This window comes from Lissotriton helveticus, chromosome 11 (genome assembly GCF_964261635.1).
Source record: "Lissotriton helveticus chromosome 11, aLisHel1.1, whole genome shotgun sequence".
Taxonomy (NCBI): domain Eukaryota; kingdom Metazoa; phylum Chordata; class Amphibia; order Caudata; family Salamandridae; genus Lissotriton; species Lissotriton helveticus.
In genome coordinates, this window is record NC_136072.1 from 213,961,156 (window position 1) to 213,981,246 (window position 20,091).

Genomic DNA, 20,091 nt, shown 5'->3' on the forward strand with positions numbered 1-20,091 from the left:
ACTGAAACCTCAACTTTCCATGGCCCTGTATTGCTACAGCTCCAACACACCACTGAATGTGCAATAAACATTCATATCTATTCAGATATCTCATGTCCACCATCTTTCTTGTGTGGAACTATGGATGAATATAGGGTCAGTAATTCCCCATACCTTCCATGTTGGCCAGACTGTGGGACTTGGCTCACAGAGTGACACTTTGGCTTTTGCAACCCGGGTGACGGTAGCACTCCAACACAGACACCCGCATCGAGTGTTGTTAGATTTTTTAAGCTTTCTATAGCCCAAAGCCAACTAAAAAATAGCCCAAACTAGCCCAATATTGCACCTTTAGGGAAGAAGGGGCAGGGACAGCATCAAGCAGGTGGTGATGTTGCAGCAGTATGCCAAGTAAATATTTCCTTAATAAAGCGCTTCAACATACTACTTTTCTGGAGCGTTGTATATATATTTATATTCTGGCAACTAGCACAAACCAAAATTTTACCACACAACCAGAAAAATATAGCCCAATTGTGCGTGATTTAGCCCAATCTGGTAACACCGATGCCACAGTCACTCCCTCAAGGCTGGTATACACCCACACCACACCCATCCAACACAGGCGTCACAGGAAGCGTGACCCTGCTAAAATAAAAGACCGAAGAAAACGACACAGGGTCGTGGCTCTTACCCAACAAGGCTAAGCCTAATCAATATAAAGAACAACAAAAATGCCAGTACTGGACGTCACTTCTACTTATTAAAGAAGACCTTTATGAAAAAAGCATACCGGTCCATGTGTTAACTCACATCACTAGTCTATTAAATACTTTTTTCACTAGTGGAACATTATTTTTTTCAAATTTAAATCAAGAGCAAAAATTACAACGCGCTTGAACATTGAATCCCGGTGAAGGACGTTGACTCGACTTCACGCGATCATGCCGCTGCACCATTAATTAGAGTGCCCTATTTTCATCTAACCTCTTGGACTAAGAGTGCAGTTTTCATTACTAAGAATTTGTCGGTCCTGAGGAGAACCCCGCATTTGGGGGTTCGAAACGTGTCGACCTGTTGTGGTGCCTTCTGTCAATTGAAAATATAGTTTAAAATATATTGAAGAGGCAGGGTTTCATTCCTAAACTGCTTTTTGAGACTATATTCAAACTAAGAAGCTTTATGATTTATATGGACAGATAATCTACTTCTGACATTAGGCCCAAAGTGTATATCTTTTGTATGAAAGGGATGGATGAATGATTTGGCCAGTGTGCAAGTTGGATGTGTTGTAAATTTGTATATTGTATTGTATTTTTGATCTTCATGTATTGTAATGTTGTATAAATGTAATATATTTGTACATACGCAAAAAAAGCTCTTGATTTAAATTTGAAAAAAATAATGTTCCACTAGTGAAAAAAGTAATTAATAAACTAGTGATGTGAGTTAACACATGGACCGGTATGCTTTTTTTCATAAAGGTCTTCTTTAATAAGTAGAAGTGACGTCCAGTACTGGCATTTTTGTTGTTCTTTATATAAAATAAAATACCGGGCGCACGTGCTCTACGCCATTTTAAGGTTTAGAGTACGCAGCATCACTTCTCACTGAGTTAGTAGCACTGCAAGCTCAGAGCTGGTTACAACCTGCGATGATGTTAGGTGCACTGGTATGTCCTCTGCCATGGCCATATCAAGACTCAGTACAAAATGTGAGACTATTACCTTGCTTAACAGAGCTGCATAATGTGGACGGTGCCGTGACTGTGAAAAGTTGAGCAGTGAGGCCTTAGTGCACAGCGTCGGGCAGATAACTCTGGGCAGCAGGAGTGGATGGGGTACAGCACCCTGAATGCAGAAAGACGACAGAGCAATTTAGGCGTACGCACTCATGTATACTCTGCCACAGTGTCGGATTGGTAACGCGAGCACTGGTGCAATGCCCGAGGGGCCGGTGCCGAGTTCCAACTGTGGGCTGCTTTTTGGAACAGTCTGGGGGCAGATTTGGGTGGTGTCGCTGTTGTTTGGATACAGCCAGCGACCTAGTGGGTGTCTGAATGGCCTTTCTGGAGGCAGATGGGTGTCATTACCTCACGTTTAGCAACAGGCAGAAGTATCACTTTCTTTCTCTTGCAGGGCCGCCTATTAATGTATGCATACCTAGCAGGGCAGGGGGCCTGAGCAGAAGTGGCCTCACTTGTTTTTAACCCCTTCCATGCTTATGACAGAACGGTTCCGTCATGAGCGACGGTTGAGCTGTGCTCATGACAGAACCGTTCCGTCATCGTTCCATTGGCTCAATGGAACGTTCAGCACAGCGCAGGAATCTGCGCCGCGCTGAAGCGGTTAAGTCACCAGTTTAAACAAATCTGTGCATATTTTGTATTTCCCCAACCCCCCCCTTATTTTAAATAAAATTTCACCGAAGCAGTGTTTTCAGCAAAGACAATATGCAAATGTGAGCCACTTATTTTTTTAGCTTTCCCGGGCCGATTTCGAATCCTAATCCAACCCAGCTCTTGCATTACTTACTCTATACTATCGTTCAGATGTGGGAGCTTAAGAGTTCCACTAAGTGGCAGCATGTGGGTGGAGACAGAACAGTGGCATAAAGGTAAGCTGTGACGGTTTTGTACACAGTGTCGGCACTCAGTGTCCCTCCTCATCTCTTCCTTTCTCTCCCTCACACTCTTTCTGTCTCACCCTTCCTCTTACACTGCTTGTCTCTTTCTCTCTTCCTCTCTCTCTGTTTCTCTGTTTCTCTCTCACTCTTCCTCTGTTTCTCTGTTCCTCTTTCTCACACTCTTTCTCTCTCTTCCTACCTCACCCCCTCTCTCTCTCTTTCTCTCTTCCTCTTTCTCACTCTTTCTCTCTATATTCTTCTCACTTTCTTTCTTTTTCTCTCTCTCTTTCTCTCACTCTCACTGTTTCTCTCTGTCTTCTGCTCACTCTTTCTTTCTCTCTCTCTTCCCCTCTCTTTTGATGGACGCATGATGCACAATCTTATCTTGCTTTTTATCTAACAGGCTGTGAATCACAAATCAATGTTCACCCCCCCAACACCACCAAAGAGCAAACAATCTGCGATGATGCATGGCCATACTGAACGCACAACAAAGTTGCTTTGGCACGTGGTAAACTCTCTTACACACACGCCGGTGGCAGAAGGTGAGCAGAGAGACTTCTTTCAGCAGCAGCGGGCAGTCACCTCTGGGTGGTAGGAGTGGATAGTGTGCAGAAGTGTGGGTGCACAAGAGTGCACAGACACCTCCGTGCAGTGGGAGTGGATGGGGTGCACCATTCTCATTGCGCATTAGCGAAACAGAGAATTATGCGTATGCAGTTGTATGTACTCTGCAATTACTAATTCTATACTATCCTTCAGATCACTAAACTTGAGGGCTGCACTATCTCCCGGCACGTGGTTGGAAACACACCTGTGGCACAAAGGTGAACTGCAAAGATTTTCTCCAGTGCCAACACTCCCTCTCCATCTCTTCCTTTCTCTCTCTCACACTTTCTCTCTTTCTCAGTCTCTTATTCTCTCTCGCTTCCTCTCTCTCACACTGTCTCTCTTTCTATCTTCCTTGTATCTTACTCTTTCTCTCTTTTTCTCGCACACTTTCTCCTCCTTTCTCTCCCACTCTTTCTCTCTTTGTCTGTCTTCCTCTCTTTCACTCTTCCTCTCTCTTCCTCTCTCACATTTGTCTGTCTCTCTTTCACACTCTGACACTCTTTCTCTCTCTTCCTCTCTCTCACACTTTCTCCCTCTTTCTCATTCTTTCTCTCTCTCGCTTCCTCTCTCTCACACTGTCTCTCTTTCTATCTTCCTTGTATCTTACTCTTTCTCTCTTTTTCTCGCACACTTTCTCCTCCTTTCTCTCCCACTCTTTCTCTCTTTGTCTGTCTTCCTCTCTTTCACTCTTCCTCTCTCTTCCTCTCTCACATTTGTCTGTCTCTCTTTCACACTCTGACACTCTTTCTCTCTCTTCCTCTCTCTCACACTGTTTCTCTCTTTCTTTCTTCCTTGAAACAGAGAATTACACGTGTGCAGTTGAATGAACTCTGCAATACCTAAATCTATACTATCTTTCGGATTACGAAACTTGACGGTGCACTATGTCCCGGCACATGGTTGGAGACACACCGGTGACACAAAGGTAAGCTGCAAAGATTTCTCCAGTATTAACACTCCCTTTCCATCTCTGCCTTTCTCTCTCTCTCTCTTACAGTTTCTCTCTTTCTCTGTCTCTTCCTCTCTCTCTCTCACTTCCTCTCTCTCTTCCTCTCTCTCACTGTTTGTCTCTTTTTTCCTCTCTCTCACACTGTTTCTTTCTCTCTTCCTTGTATCTCACTCTTTCTTTCTTTCTTTCTTACTCTTTCTCTCTTTCACTCTTTCTATCTCTCTCTCTTCCTCTCTCTCACTCTTTCTCCCTCTCTCTCTCTCTCTTCCTCTCTCTCACTGTTTCACTCTTTCTCTCTTCTCTCTCTCTCTTTCTCTCTCTCTGTTCTCTTTCGCACTGTTTCTTTCTTTCTCTCTTTCTTGTATCTCTCTATTTCTCCCACTCTTTCTCTGTCTTCCTCTCTGTCTTCCTTTTCCTTTCTGTCTTCCTCTCTCTCTTTCTCTTTTGCTCTCTCCTTTCCTCTCTCGCTCACTCTTTCTCTCTCTAGCTCTCTCTCACACTGTTTCTCTCTTTCTGTCTTCCTTGTATCTCACTTTTCCTCTCTTCCTCTCTCCTTTGCTGGACGCATAAAGCACCATCTTATTTTTCTTTTTTTCTTGCAGGCTGTGATTCGCAAATTGTAGAGGGATGACACGCCATGTACATAGTTTTATTTGTTGTTGTTTTCTTTTAATAAAATATTTTACACACATAGTTTTATTTGTTCTTCTTTTGTTTTAATAAAATGTTATATGTAAATCCATACAGATTCTTATTTGTCCAATCTCACAAGCATATTTTTAATTAAAACTGCAACACCAGGCAATTCATTAGGCTCCACATTTAAAAATGTTCTTGTTAGGGGGAGGAGCTTCGCGCGGATCCAAGATGGACGCGTGAGCACAGGGCTCCCGAGACCCCTTCCACCTCCTACGACTATCCTGTTCAATATCCTGATTTAGATGACGGGTTTGACTAGAAGAAGCCCTGCTGACACGAAATTGTCTTTCAGAATTCTATTTGGCCGCCGGAAACCGGACTTGCTGCATCTCGAACTTTATGGCCTACACCGGCGGACGCCCACGGTCTCGATTTGCCGAAGTACCCGAGTGGTGATCGAACAACAACGGTCACTGAGGTTTGATCGCAACCCTCGTGGTACTTTCGGTTTCGGTTTTGGTCACTGTCCTCCGTGGCTTCCTGCCTGCCAGTACTGCTGGCCCACACCTTGCAGCCCGCCCCCAGCGCATCTCCTGACTCTCGTATTTCTCGATTGTACACGGCGGAACTATAGAGAGCTACCTTCGCCGTACCCTCCCAGAGGTCTGCCAGGACTCCTTGGCCACCATGTCGGGTAAACCTGAGAGCCAGAGGCGGGCCACCAGGATCACGAACCGAGGGGGCCCCACTCAGTCTAATACCATTGATCGCTTCGCCCGCCCGAAAGGCACCCCTGGGGGGCTGGGTAAAACCCCGGGTGAATCTGGAGAGGACCCTCCTGCGACAGACAACTTGACGCTGCGAGACGTCGTGGGCGCCATTGCCAGTGTAAGGACCTCCATGGGCCAGCAGTACGAGACACTGGCCTCGTAGATAGACACTGTGGCGATCGAGGTCAACCTCATCAGAACAGATCTTGCAAAGACTAATGAGCAGGTAAAATCGCTGGACATTAAAACAGCAAGTCTCACTACTGATGTTTCGGACCTTCAGACTGAGGTCCACAATCTCCGGAAGTCTAATGACTTGTTTGCTCGTCGGCTGGATGATTACGAGAGCCGGGCCAGGCGAAACAACGTCCGCATCATTGGCGTTCCGGAGCGTTCCGAAGAAGTGTCTACGGATCTTTTGGTTGAGGACCTCGTGCTGAACCACTTGGCACCTAAGGGCCTCAGTAACTTCTTCACCGTGGAGCGTGCCCACAGAGTCCCAGGTGGTAAGCCTAAATTGGGAGCGACGCCACGGCCCATTATAGCCAGGATCTTCAACTTTCGGAACAGAGACGCTATTCTCCAGGCATCACGCACCGGAGGGCCCACGAAATTTGACAATGCATCCATTAGTTTTTACCCGGACTTCACGCAGGCAGTGCAAAAACAGCGCATGAGCTTCACGGGTGTGAAACAATGCCTCAGAGACATAGGCCTAAAGTACGCTGTGCTGTTCCCGGCCCGCTTGAGGGTCGAATATGAGGAGCGCACTTTATTTTTTGATCGCCCGGAGGTTGCTAGTGACTGGCTTGATACTCTGCCGACGCAGCGCGACCGATCTGAACAGTCCGGCGGTGCTGAAGGTGGCCTGGAGGAACGGGTGGAGTGAGTCCCCACCGGAGGGCCAGCTATATGGACTTGCAGCAGCGGTTTGACTATTACTGAGCACATGTATATTGTCTACCCGGGGGTGGGAGGGATCGCGTTTCTTCCTCCTCTAAGGGGTTCTTCTCTCTTTTCGTAGATTAGTTTAATGGGGCGACAGGCACACTGCAAGTTGGGGTGGTTCTTTGGATCGACGCAGGGGTGCAGGGTGGGGGGGGTGTGTTGGGTACTCTCTTGGGGGCGGGGGGGCTTCTGTTTCTTTGTTTACTCCGAGGTTTCATTTCAATGCATAATTCGCTGGACGTGACTGTCTTTATGCGGGGGGGGACGCTGGTTACATTTCTATAATGGGGGGTAGGGGGCTGAGGGTGTTGAGTTGGAATGTGAACGGGCTGGGTGATAGGATCAAGCGGGGGATAGTTTCGCAGTATTTGAAACGTCTTTCACCCGATGTTGTGTTGCTTCAAAAAACTCATTTGATAGGGAACAATTGCCATGTGCTGAATAGGAGGGGGTATCGTCTGGTGGCGCACTCAGGTTTCACCATGGGTTCGAGTCTTGGTTCGTAACTTCCTCCCCTTGGAGATAGATGACATCATGCTTGACGATCGTGGCCGATACGTGGCCATTACGGGGCGATGGGAGGGGAAGACGATTTCCATACTCTCTGTCTATGTCCCACCAGGTCTACAGTCCACTACGTTCTCTGATTTGGGTGGGGTGGTCTTGCGCTTCCCCGAAGGCATGTTGATAATGGGTGGCGACTTCAATTCAGTGGTTAGTGGCGATGATGATCATAACCCCCCCAGAACTCTCTTGAGATCGCAGTCATGGTTGGGTGATTTCCTAGATGCAATGGGTTTAGTGGATAGCTGGAGGCAACTGCACCCTGGACAGGCACAGTACACCTTTCACTCGGGAGCGCATGGTAGTCTTTCGAGGCTTGACTATATCCTAGTGCCAGCGGTGCAGATGGTCTCCGTAACAGAAGTACGACACCTGACTAGGGGGATCTCGGATCAATCTGGCTTGGGATTGATTTGTCCTTGGGAGCGGAGGGCCGTGTTGCCCCGATCAACCCCTGGCACCTACGCAGCCCCAGAACTAGGGCTGCAGTGGTTAAATGCATTGAACACTACTTTCATGAAAACATGGGATCGGTGTCCTCTTCCGTTTCCCTCTGGGAGGCCTATAAGACTGTGATTCGGGGTCAGGCCCTATCCTTGATTGCTAGCGCAAAGAAAAGTAAGAATGAGGAGGTTGTTTGCCTTGAAAATGAAATCACAGCTTTGGAGGAAGATTTGGGATCTGGGGTTACACCTGAGAAGTTGCATGTTTTGGCCCTTAAACAGGCTGACTACAGGGCTTTGGTGACGGATGCAGCCAGGATGACGTATCGTGTACAACAGGGGCGAATGTATGATGTTGGCGATAAGGCCGGGAAGTGGATTGCTTGGTTGGACAAGAGAGAGCGGTTGAATAGGGTTGTGCCTGTTGTGGAAAAGGTGGACGGTTCGTGGGTTGTGGACCCTGTTGAGATAGTCGCGGTTTTTGCTCAGCACTTCCAGAAAGTTTACGCGCCGGTCTCGGACAGGCCGGAGGAGGACTCACATTTGCTATTGAGAGATATCGCGCTGCCTAGCCTCTCGGAATCTGACCAGGAGCTTATGGAAGCGGATTTTTCCGCTGATGAAATAGCCCTCGCTATCCGTTCCCTTCGTTCAGGTAAGGCCACTGGCCCGAATGGTATTCCGGTAGAGCTGTATAAGCTGTGCCCGGATAAGATGGCGCCGCAAATGTTCTTGGAATCGCGAGATCTCGGACTCCTTCCCCGGGATCAGAGATTGGCGTCCATTGTGGTCATTCATAAAGATGGGAAGCCCCGTGAGCAGTGTTCGTCGTATAGGCCAATCTCGCTTCTGAATGTTGAGCCTAAGGTTCTGGCGAAAGTATTGGCGAATCGTCTAGTTACAGTAATTGGTGACTTAGTACATCCAGACCAGTCGGGATTTATCCCCCACCGTAATACTGCGCTCAACCTTCGCCGTCTTAATGGCATTCTGGCGAGGGCGGGGGCACTTCGTGAGCCGGCCATCTTGGTTTCTTTGGACGCCTCGATGGCCTTTGACACAACAGAATGGCCGTATTTGTGGGCGGCTCTCTCGAAGTTCGGTTTCGGCCCGCGTTTCATCGGGTGGGTTCAGCTCCTCTACGAACAACCATTGGCTCAAGTGGTGGTGAATGGCAGGGCCTCGGAGTCCTTTGTTCTTGGCAGAGGTACGCGACAGGGCTGCCCGGTGTCACCGTTGCTCTTCGCACTTGCTCTTGAACCCCTTGCCGCGTGGCTTAGATGGGAGCCGTCGCTCAAGGGCATTAGTTGGTCCCCGGGATATGAAGATCTTGTTTCATTGTATGCAGATGATATCTTGTTGTATTTAACTTCCCCTCGTAAATCACTGGGAGTGTTGTTTGATGTGCTGCGCTCCTTCGGAAGAAAGTCTGGCTTGACCATCAATTGGACCAAGTCCTGTATTTATCCGCTCACTGGAGAAATGCCCTTACTGCCCCGTGTCTGCCCGATACCTGTAGTGCATGACGGCTTTAAGTATTTGGGGATTTATATCTCCTTGGACTCTGCGGTAAGGTACGAGAGGAATTTACTGCCGCCGCTTCGTCGGCTGCGGTCGGACGTCGCGGTTTGGTGTGGCTTGCCGCTGTCCCCGTTGGGGAGGGCCGCCCTGTTTAAGATGATGTCTCTCCCCCGATTCCTTTATGCCCTTCAAAATACGCTCGATCTGGTCCCCGCTAGTTATTTCCGTGAGGTTGAGGGCCTACAACGACAACTGGTATGGGGCGGGCGGCCTCGCATTGCGTTATCGAAACTGACTCTGCCTTGGTATGATGGCGGTATAGCGCAACCCGACATCAAGCGCTATTTCTGGGCATCTCAGTTGAGTGCTATCAACCACGCCATGTATGGTCCAACCCCTAACCCTGCATTCGAGATGGACAAATGGCAGCTACCGGGTGGCGACTACAATAGGGCACTTTACTCTAAAGCGGCTAGGAAGAAACTTACTGGTCCTACTGGGGTCGCGGTGCGAGTATGGACTAGTGCGACGGCTGCCACAGGATGGACGGACAGGCTGACAAGAGCAACTCCGCTTTATGCAGCTGAACGGCTGGGGAATCTCTGGGCAACGAAGGGGTTCGACAAGTGGGATCTTATAGGCATTAGTCGAGTAGGGGACCTCCTGATCAAGGACAGGATCAAGACTTTTGCCGAACTCCAGCGGGAATATAGCCTGAGTGATAGGTAATACTACCGCTATCTTCAGATTCGCCATGCATTTGCGTCGGTATTCCCGGCTGGTGCCGTTGTCCCGGAGTCCTCCCCCCTGGAAGATCGGGTGCTCGATGGACATGTCCCTGATAGTACCATCTCTCTTATATATAAGAAGCTTATTAACGACCGCTCTGACCTCCTTGTACAGCTTCGTAATGCCTGGACCACGGATGGGCTTGAGTTGGATGACGAAGACTGGCAGGCCGCGGTGTCATCTCCAAAGGAAGTGGCGATTCCGGCGCGTCTCCGGCTAGTGCAATTGAAGATTTTACACCGCGTCTATGTCACGGGTCCACGCCTGATGAGGATGGGTTATTCATTGGATGGGTTGTGCAGGCGTGGCTGTGGAATGCTTGCTACTTTTCTCCATATCATATGGGAGTATCCGGATGTGGTGTCTTATTGGAGACGCGTGCATGACATTATGGAAGAGGTTACGGGTGTGTCATTACTGCCGGAGGCTAGGAGGTGCCTCTTGAACGTCTGGGAGCCAAATGATTATAGCGTGGCACAGACTCGTGGGCCGCCCTTGGCAACATGATCGCCAAGAGGGACATATCCCAATTATGGGGGTCCCAGAGGGCACCTTCGGCGTGGATGGAATGCATGGATTGGTGTATGTTTAGGGAGAAGACGGTGTATACCGCCCGTGGTAGGCCTAGGAAATGGGGAAAGGTGTGGGGTCAGTGGAATGCGCATCGAGGAGAGATTTGTACCCCCCCTTCTTAGACTCCGTTACTACCCCTCTGTCCCCGTGACCTCGCATTCCATGCATCCTTCTCCTATAATACATATTCTGATTGTCCACTCTTGGCCCTTCTTTCCACCCCCTTAGGATTTATCCTTCTTTAGACCAGCCTCATTGGCTGGATTCCCCCCCCCCCCCCCTGCTGACGGAGATGGTCACCTCGATAGCAGTCATTACCTCAGACTTTGTTTCTGGGTTGTTTTGTTTAAAATATAAAATGTGAAACCTTTTTATTATCCTCCTACAGCCGCTAGCCCTGTTTATTAACGTGTAACATCGCGGCTGAACCCAGGGGTGGTGAGCCTTGTACTGTTTTCAAATGTGATGCAGATTATTACTGACCGGCCCTGTGGGGTTGTAGGTCTGTATTTGTATGACTTTTCTGGCAATAAAGGTTTTAAAAAAAAAAAAAAATTCTTGTCATATTTGTTTGCGGGGGGTGTGCAGGGATGGCGGACAAGGAGCTGCTGTTGCGGGATGTCGGAGTAGTGTTGGGTGTCCGACCTGCATCATTGTTGCCTATATTGCATCTCTTCTCAGAGACCTGCAAGCCGGCGGGCTGGCTTGCAAAAGTGCGGGCCCAAGAAGTCGCAAAGAAAGAGCTGCAAGCTCACAAGCGATTCGCAGAGAGAGACTTGCGGGCCCAAGAAGGTTGTTGATGGTATGCTGGTGATATGGGAAGAGGGTGCGTTACCTGCTGATGTGTGGAGTGCAGCGTGAAAAGGGTATCTCTCACATACAGAGCTCCAGTATGTTTCCAGAAATGCCTCGGACAGATGCCAGCTGAATGACTGAATCACAAAATGGCTTTTCAATGCTCATATAGTGTGACTTATGACCAGTTCGTACCCAGGCTCGCAGAGGGACAACTGCGGCTCGTCCGCTCGACTCACAGAGGCAGAACTACGAACCATCCGCTCCCAAAGGAACAGCAGCATAGTAGCTCACAGAGGTACAGGCACAGCAGCGTACTAGCTCACAAAGGTAGACAGCTGCGAGCTGACGAACTGGCTTCTAAAGGCATAGCTCAGAAGTGGTGATGTTGGGCACAAGGAGCGTGAATGAATTATCTTCCTACTATTGTCCTGATGTGGAAGTCGTGCTGCCTGGCGCACACCTGTTTCTCCTTTATTGTTGATAAATCTTAAACCTTCACTGCGTCCAAATCATCATTACACAGAGCTCCGCTATATTAAATTAACCCGGAAACTTTCTTTTATATTTTAACTGGATGCGAGGTACAAGATGACAGCTAACACTTCCTGGTTTCAAGTCTTAGCAGCCAACCAGAGGACACATCCTGCTTTGAAGAGTTAGCAGCTAATCAGAGTCAAGCGCGTGCTCGGGAGTAAGGCACCGACCAGATATATATATATTTTTTTCCCTTTACTATCTCAAAAACTACTGAACAAATTTACACCATTTCAACAGAACTGTGCTTTCTGGACCAAGACCTTTTTCCCTGCCACATTTGGGGTAATTCCGTTCAGCAGTTTGACCTGTAGCCTTGTCTAAAGTTTCCTATGGAAAATCCATTGAGAAAACACGTTTTCACCCCCCAATTTTTTCTCGGCCCCCCCCTTGAGCAATCATCCCTAAACTTTCAAGATAGGAGCTGATCAAAAAAGAGAAACTTTTTGGAAAATTTCGTAAAGAATCGTCAAATGACGTCAAAATTATAAGCAGATGGAGAGCTCCAGGAGGGGGGCTGCGCAACCCCTACCAACATGAGTGAAGCCCGAGACTGCAGGGACCCCAGTGGGAACCCGCAGCCCCAGCGAGCCCCCGCTATTATTAGGTCGAGGACCGAAGGCTGTGCTTGCGCAGTCTCCGGTGGGAGATTTAATGATTTGTAGTATGGGGCTTGAACCCACCTCTCTCTTCCATTGGCTGGTTCCCTAAACAGAGGCCAGCCATTGGATGAGAGGGGCCTCACTCCAATCAAGCCCCGTCTCTTTCGGATTCGGGGGAGTGTTTTAGCGTTCTTTCGCTCTGTGATGTCATCCGTCACTCAGAACGCAAAAAAACATGCCACCTATTACGAAAATTTCGGAAGTTTGCGGCGGCCATTTTTTTAGGGGTGGTTGGCAGGAATAGCCTCGCTGGCCCTGACTAATATCCATCCGAAATCCTGCTCCTCCTCGCCGCTACGCTGAGCCCTTGGTGACTGCTGGGATCTGGACAACGTTGGTGTCCCCCAAACACTGAGCCAAGGCTTCTTGGCCTACAATCAGAGACATTTCTGGCACGACGATCGGCGCGCGGTCTCCAAAAAAGTGGCGTCTCCTCACTCTTGATCGCTGCCCGACAGTGCCATCGGTGGTCAACGCTGGCACGAGTGGATCCTGCTGCCGCTCCAGAGTCTCTGCGTCTGCCGGTGAGGATCGTGAGTGCCGGTGGTACGCCTCGCATTTAGTGCTGTCCGACAATCCCCGCGACTGAACCCACCGATGCCGGACTGCCGCCTTTGCCCTGGATTGCATGGGAGGTATCGCGATGCGGAAACGGCTTCGGGGAGTCCCCGAGTCGGAGGGGAGGAGCTCCGGTGACTGGTGCCTGGGGATTGCGGGAACGTACTGTGCCCTGTGACTGGAGAGGCGGTGAGTTTCCCCTGCAATTGCCCCCAGCAGCCCCCCTGTCCCTGCGACCAGGCTGCTTTGTGGTGAGGTGCCGGTAGAGACTACCACGGGGTGGGGCGGGAATAGCAGGTTTTGGATCAGTACTCATGCCGTGTAGGGAGGATCACACCCGGGCTTCCCCATAACACAGCTCATGCCCCCGGCCAACCTGTCTTGTGCACTGGCCGGACTCTGTCATTCTGCCACATACACGGATTTTCTGGAGTCCTGCCTTCGTTCCCCGACACCGTGATTGGCAAAGGGGTGCCTCCATTGAAACCGACCGACCAGGACTCCTGCAGCGCCAATCCCCCCTGCACCGATGCACGCCCTCCTCAGAGTTATCCTCCCATTGCCCTCGGTTCCCAGACCTGGGAAGATACCCCTTCCCCACCAGCACAGCTCCACGCCCTACTCTCCTCTCCCGGTCCTTTGCTCCACCCCGCCCCCACTCCCTCTGTGGAGCTTCGGTCGTCCCCTCCGTAGCCGCCCCCATGTCTGCTCCCTTTATCCGCTGCAGGTCTCGTCTTCTTTCTGCCGTGTGGGCACTTCGGAGCACCGATATGCCTCCCGCAAGGTCACGGAGGTGCAGGCTCACTCTCCCCTTGGAGCACTGAGTTGGGCACACAATAAATTCACATCAGCAGCGCCGATGCGCGACCTCCCCAGAGTTATCCTCCCGCCGCCCTTAGTTCCCAGATCTGGGAATCCCTTCGCCCTGCCCTCGGGAGAGGCTACTGGGGGCACTGCCTCCCTGCTGGGGAGGGGAGCCCGGCAACCAGATGCGACCTCCCCGTGACCGGCGCAGGGCACCCAGAAGGACTCAACACCAAGCATAGAAGGGACCGGAGCGACCCGGAGATGCCCCAGAAGAAGCACAAGTGCCCCAACCCAGGCTGCGGCAAGGTGTACGGCAAGTCCTCACACCTGAAGGCTCATCTAAGGATGCACACAGGTCAGTCCGGGCACAGCCCCCTGGATGTGCTTGCTTCCCTGCCCCCTCGCTGTGCTTGCTTCCCTGCCCCCTGGCTGTGCTTGCTTTCCTGCCCCCTGACTGTGCTTGCTCTCCTGTGTGTGTATGTGGCTCTGGGTGTGTGTGTGGCTCTGGGTGTGTGGCTCTGGGTGTTTGTGTGGCTCTGGGTGTGTGTGTGGCTCTGGGTGTGTGTGTGTGGCTCTGGGTGTGTGTGTGTGGCTCTGTGTGTGTGGGGGGGCTCTGTGTGTGTGTGTGTGTGGCTCTGTGTGTGTTTGGGGCTCTGTGTGTGTGTGTTTGGGGCTCTGTGTGTGTGTGGGGCGGGCTCTGTGTGTGTGGGGGGCTCTGTGTGTGGGGGGGCTCTGTGTGTGTCTGGGGCTCTGTATGGGTGGCTCTGTATGTGTGTGTGGGTGGCTTGTGTGTGTGGCTCTGTGTGGGTGTAAATGCAATAGGTCCTGCATTTGCGAGCGATTCCGCTATTGGCATTGTAAATGGCAATGCCATTTATTTAACGATTAAGCTATTGGCAATGTAAATGACAATGGCATTTATTTATGATTTTAAAAAAAAAGTCATGAGCAATGCCAATAGCTCTACCTTTAATAATGACGAGACAATTGCATTGTAAATGCTTGTTAAGAAATGCCATCGGGACATACCCACCCCGGAGTCTCATTAAAATAAAACACGGGAACACGCAGCCCCCAGCGCTAATTACGCCGATTGTTGTTTTTTTAAAATTGGGGGTGCTAGGGGTCCTTCTGGGACCCCCTGACCAGGCCTAGGGGGTCAGGGTGTTTCTACTCTGCCCCCTTCTCTTATTTTCTACCTTTGTTTCTCTGTTTTCTAGCGACTCATTTCTACCAAGCCACAAGATGATTGCCAGCACTTCCTGGTTTGAAGCGTTGGCAGGCAATCACAGTGAAGCTCGTGCACGGGACTTAGGCTCTGCCCAGATATCAAAACTTTTATTTTTCTAATTTCTCAGCAACTACTTAACAGATGTACACCATTTACAAAAAAGGTCGCTTTCTGACCCATGCCTTACCTTAGTGCCAAATTTGGGGTCATTCCGTTCACTAATTTCAGCTGTAGCTTTGCACAAAATTTCCTATGGGAAATTGATTTTTTTACTCTTATTTTTTGAATTTCTAGTAGCTGACCTAAAAAGTGCAACTTTTTGGGAAGTTTCATAAGGATTCGTTAAATGACGCTAAAGTTATAAGCAAATCAAAAAATGCATTTCCTATGGAAACTAGATTGTAAATATATCTACCTACTGGCAAACGCCAGTAGGTAATATATATATATATATATATATATATATATATATATATATATATATATAAAACAACATGCTTCTCGCGGAGAAGGAAATGAGCCGCACGCATTAGGTGAGATGAAATCCATTTATTTCACTTTGAGGCACTCGCGCTGGCATTGTTATTCCTAATGCATTTCGGTCAAATCTTTGACTTTTTCAAAGGAGCCACAAAGCATCTGGAGGCTAAGAGGTAAACTGTCCCTCTTGCTTATTTGTAGAGCGTTTGCCCCCTGGTGGACGCCTCGATAGGTTGGAGTGAGGCATGCTGGTATGTGTGGTTTACCTGTGAACCCGACAGTTCTTTTCCTTCGGTAGGCGATGCTTTTTCATTTCTGCTCATTAGTGCTGTCACCTTATCCCCATGCAGACTGTCTTTGAAGTATATATATATACATACATACATTGGATTATGGTTGTTGTTGATAAATTAATTTGGTGACTTCTTTTTCACAAATCTAATACGTCTGCAGTATATATGGTGATGTGCTGCCCCCTCCCACCCCCAGATAAAGGCATTTGGCCCCTGTAATATATATCAGTGTTCTGACCCTTTCTCAAAGCCAGTAAGTCTGCTTTATTTAAAATGACACCCACTTGCATACCTTTATGTTAAAAAACACAGAAATTAACTGAACAGATAAAGTGACATTGTAGTAAGGTATAGTAATAATAGTTAATTTACACTTTTTTTAAACTCAGAAATTTACTGACAAAAAGAAAGGTCAAGGGACATTATAGGTAAGTCAAAATTATAGTTAAAAAATGTCATTTTAAATGGAAAAAAAACTACTGAAACTCACCAGTTATATTTAACTGTTGTAGGTATAACTTGTGCCCTTGCCATGCACTGCTTATGGTCTCACACTAAAACACTCATGACACATTGTCTGAAATCATTGTTTACACCACTGATCACAACTGACATTAAATGATTGATGGCATCACTGTGCATGGTGATGGGTGAGGTCTCAAGATAAAGTTACTTCAGTTATCACTGCAAGCCTAAGTTTATGTTTTTCTGTCCTGTGTCATATGCCCCACAGATTCCAGAAAGTGTTCTAGTTAATGTAAACACCAGGGCCTTGTGAGCTGCTGCAGCACTAAAGCTTGTATCAATGATGCAAGTGTGTACAATATTAGCATAGTTATTTTAATTCTGGACAAAACACTGATATTTAGTTATGCTTCGACACTTACCGGGACTTCCTATGCACCACCCACCACCATGGAAATAAAGAACAGCTCTTCTTAGCTTAGGTGATTCTCCTCTCGGAAGATATAATCGAACCGGAACATTATTAAATATTGTGTCCGTCACTGTGACATTTTCATCTGATATTGGAGAAGTCTGTTCAGCATATGTGATAAGCATCATAACTTCCATGTAGTGTTTCAGGCCAAGTAATTCGGCTATATCAGCCTGTGAATAAAAAAAGATTTGGTCAATCAGTGGCAAAGTCAAAGGGAAATACAAATTAGGATTTCAAATGATTTCTTGTTTTTTTTAATACTCATTTGCAGCTCCATAAAATCTCTACATACCTGTAATAAGAAAGGCAAATAGGGTGCCATTTTTGTTAGAATTGTAATTCCGAACGACTTTTGCATTATATAGAGCAACTAGCAGCCCGTCCCGACGTTGTCCGGGTATGAAATAGAATGTGTGTAATGTGTGTATTTGGCAAGGGCAATTTATTTTAAAATCTCGGGGTAGACAACATTTCTTGTTTCATTAGAATAGGGACGGAGACGGGCCAGCTGCAGCCCTGGTTGATGTTAGCAGGCGCGTGTAATGTCATTGAATGAGAGAGTTATCAGCCGCGGGTAAATCCGTTTAATGAGAGAGTTCAGTGACAGCGAGTTGGAGAGGCTGCAGTAATTGTCCCCGCAGACACGCTCATTTGCGTGTTCCCCCGCTTGAGGCCCAGATGCAGGCCTGTTTGATGTTAGCAGGCGCGTGTTCCCCCGCTTGAGGCCCAGCTGCAGCCCTGGTTGATGTTATCAGGCGTGTGTAATTAGTGTACTGATCCGCTGCCTGAGCCCGGCTAGAGCCCTGGTTGATGGCAGCAGGCGCGTCTAATTTCGTTGAATGAGAGAGATCAGTAACAGGGCGCAGGAGAGGCTGCAGTAATGTTACTTACCAGGCCTTCAGCTGAACGCGTTTGTCATGCCCCCAGCACACGGCCACAGCAGACGATCTTCTGATTAATGTACGACCCACATGGCATGAAGGGCGGAGCGTAGCACACGCCCCCAGCATTTCTCACGCCCCCAGCGTGCCCATTGATGCGGCGCAATTGCGTTCACATGGCATGAAGGCCGGACACACGCCCCCAGCATTTCTCAAGCCCCCAGCGTGTCACACCCCCAGCGTGCCCCTTGATGCTGCGCAGCAACGTAATTGGCGCTTGTATGTACGACTCACATGGCATGAAGGGCGGACACACGCCCCCAGCGTTTGTCACGTCCCAGCACACGCCCACAGCCCACGATGTGATGGCCGTACCACACGCCCCCAGCCCACGCCCACAGCACAACGCAGACACACCCACAAGGGACTACTTTGCTGGCACGGTTTTTTTACCTTTTAAATGTATATGGTGTCCTACGATACAAGTGTATGTCTTGCACTGAAAGATTGTGATGAACACCACTGTTTCTACAAAAGTTAATAAAAACAATAAAAAAATGTGTATGGTGGCCGTCTGCATAGCCTATGTCCTTCTGCTGCAACTGCTCTTTCCAACGCTGTATTGGGTGTTGCGATTGGTGCTGTGGTTACTGAGATTACCCGCCTCAAAGGTTTGGGCTCTCTCTTTATAATATTAGTATGGATTCAACAATGAATGTTTTCCATAAATAAAAACTTGCGCTTAAGAACAATTAAATGGGCCATCTGGTAGATGATGTCGCAATATGTGCAAAACTCCAGCTGACATTACCAAAACAAGCACTGACAACGCCAACAGGTCTCACAAATGCGAAATCTATTGACTTGATCTATGTCTTTAAGCCATGTTGCATAGCAGCTGAAAGTAAACAAAAATAAAATGTCATGGCAAAATAGCTGTACTATTTTACTTTGTCAACGTTTTTTAAGTCACGTTGTACATCAGCGTGTCTGCTGTGCAGCATGGTTGAAAGAAAAAAAAGAGCTATCACACAGCCAAATTTGAATGCATCATTGTGCGTTTTCTTGGTACTTTTAGCCATGCTGCACAGCAGTCACGCTGCTATATAGCATGGCAAAAAAAAAATCTTGCCAAGGCCAATAGACCTATTGACTTTGCCAATGCTTGCTCCCAAGGCAGGGCTCAAACGCTCCGCAGGGCTCTGAATGCCCAAGATCACAAATAGTGTCACCTTCTTTATGAGATTTTTGTATTGGTGCCTGAGCAAATGAAACATATTTTGGTGCTAATCCTTTGATTTAAACAGGGACGTAGCAAGGGGGAGTGAAGGGGAGCACGAGCTCTGGGGCGACTCCACCTCCCGCTTTTACATGCAGAATTTATCGCCAGCACCATCCCCCTGCTCTTCAGCACAGCAGTGGGCGACACAGGCAGGGACCGCCAAGGGCAGCAGAGTGCCTACCTATGCCACTGAATTTAAGACACCCATAAGACCTTGATCTAGAGATGACAGTAAGTGCAGACGGTGGTAGCAGAGGGTGGTAGCATGAAGTTACTGCTGCATCGCTAATGAACATTTTTATCAGGACCAATCTAAAAAGCAAAATACAGTACCGAATACCGGTAAGAGGTAGCAAGCAGCGGTGGGAGGGAGGAAGTGGGGGACACAGGGAGAGTGCAACAAAGAGAAAATCAGTGCCGGGGTCAGGGGTGACCTGTGGATGGAGCAATCCAGGGGCGTAAACACACGCCCCCGCAGGCCCTGCAGTGCGGGGGGCCCCGCGCCCCAGGGGGCCCCTCACTCAGTCTCAGCCTTTTCATTTATTTAATGGTTGGTGCGCATGCGCTGCGCACGCCCATGTCCGACCGGGCCTCTGAGTGATTTCATAATTAGATGGCAGTTATCTCCCGGCGCAGGTCTGTGTAAGAAAGTGGGGCATCTTATGGCCCCTGCTGTAAAGAACTCCGGAGTGTAAACCTAACACCTGCCTGCATGCATCGATGTGCACTGCCTCTGCCAGCCCCGCAGGTCAGTACTTGAGGAGGGTGAGATTTGGAACACTGACTGTGTGTGTCTCTCTCTCTCTCTCGCTCTCTCGAGTGTGCCCGGCCTCCTCACACCCTGTGGATTTGCCCGGAGCCGCGCACACACCCCTCACACTTCCCAGAGAATAGAAAGCGGGCGCCTGTGGGCCGTAAGTCACGTAGTTGCCATAGCCCTGTGCAGAGGAATAGGGGCTGCGAATGTTTTTTACTCTCTTGGGGGCTGCCCTCCTGTGTGGTTCTGGTGCTTTTTGTCAAGGGTCACACGGTTTCGTGGCTTGATAGCTGAGATTAGAACTTCGTGCACTGGTTCCACAGGTGACACCTAATCACGAGACACAGTGCCCTCTCTGCATTGAAAAAATGGCACGGATGCCCCTTCTGAATAGTCTCCAGGTCTCCACACCCCTCTCCTCCCCACCCAGGGGCGCAACTAGGTCTTAACTTCGGG

At 48.9% G+C, this 20,091-nt stretch overlaps 1 protein-coding gene across 2 annotated transcripts in view; it reads right to left on the minus strand.

Moving 5' to 3' along the window:
- Positions 1-20,091, minus strand: part of LOC144792477 (arylacetamide deacetylase-like) — a 503,713-nt gene that overhangs the window by 226,839 nt on the left and 256,783 nt on the right. For both annotated transcript variants that reach the window (XM_078667512.1, XM_078667513.1), the window contains exon 2: positions 16,663-16,885. In XM_078667512.1, coding sequence (XP_078523638.1) covers positions 16,663-16,885 — 223 coding nt within the window. The remainder of the gene's footprint in view (positions 1-16,662; positions 16,886-20,091) is intronic.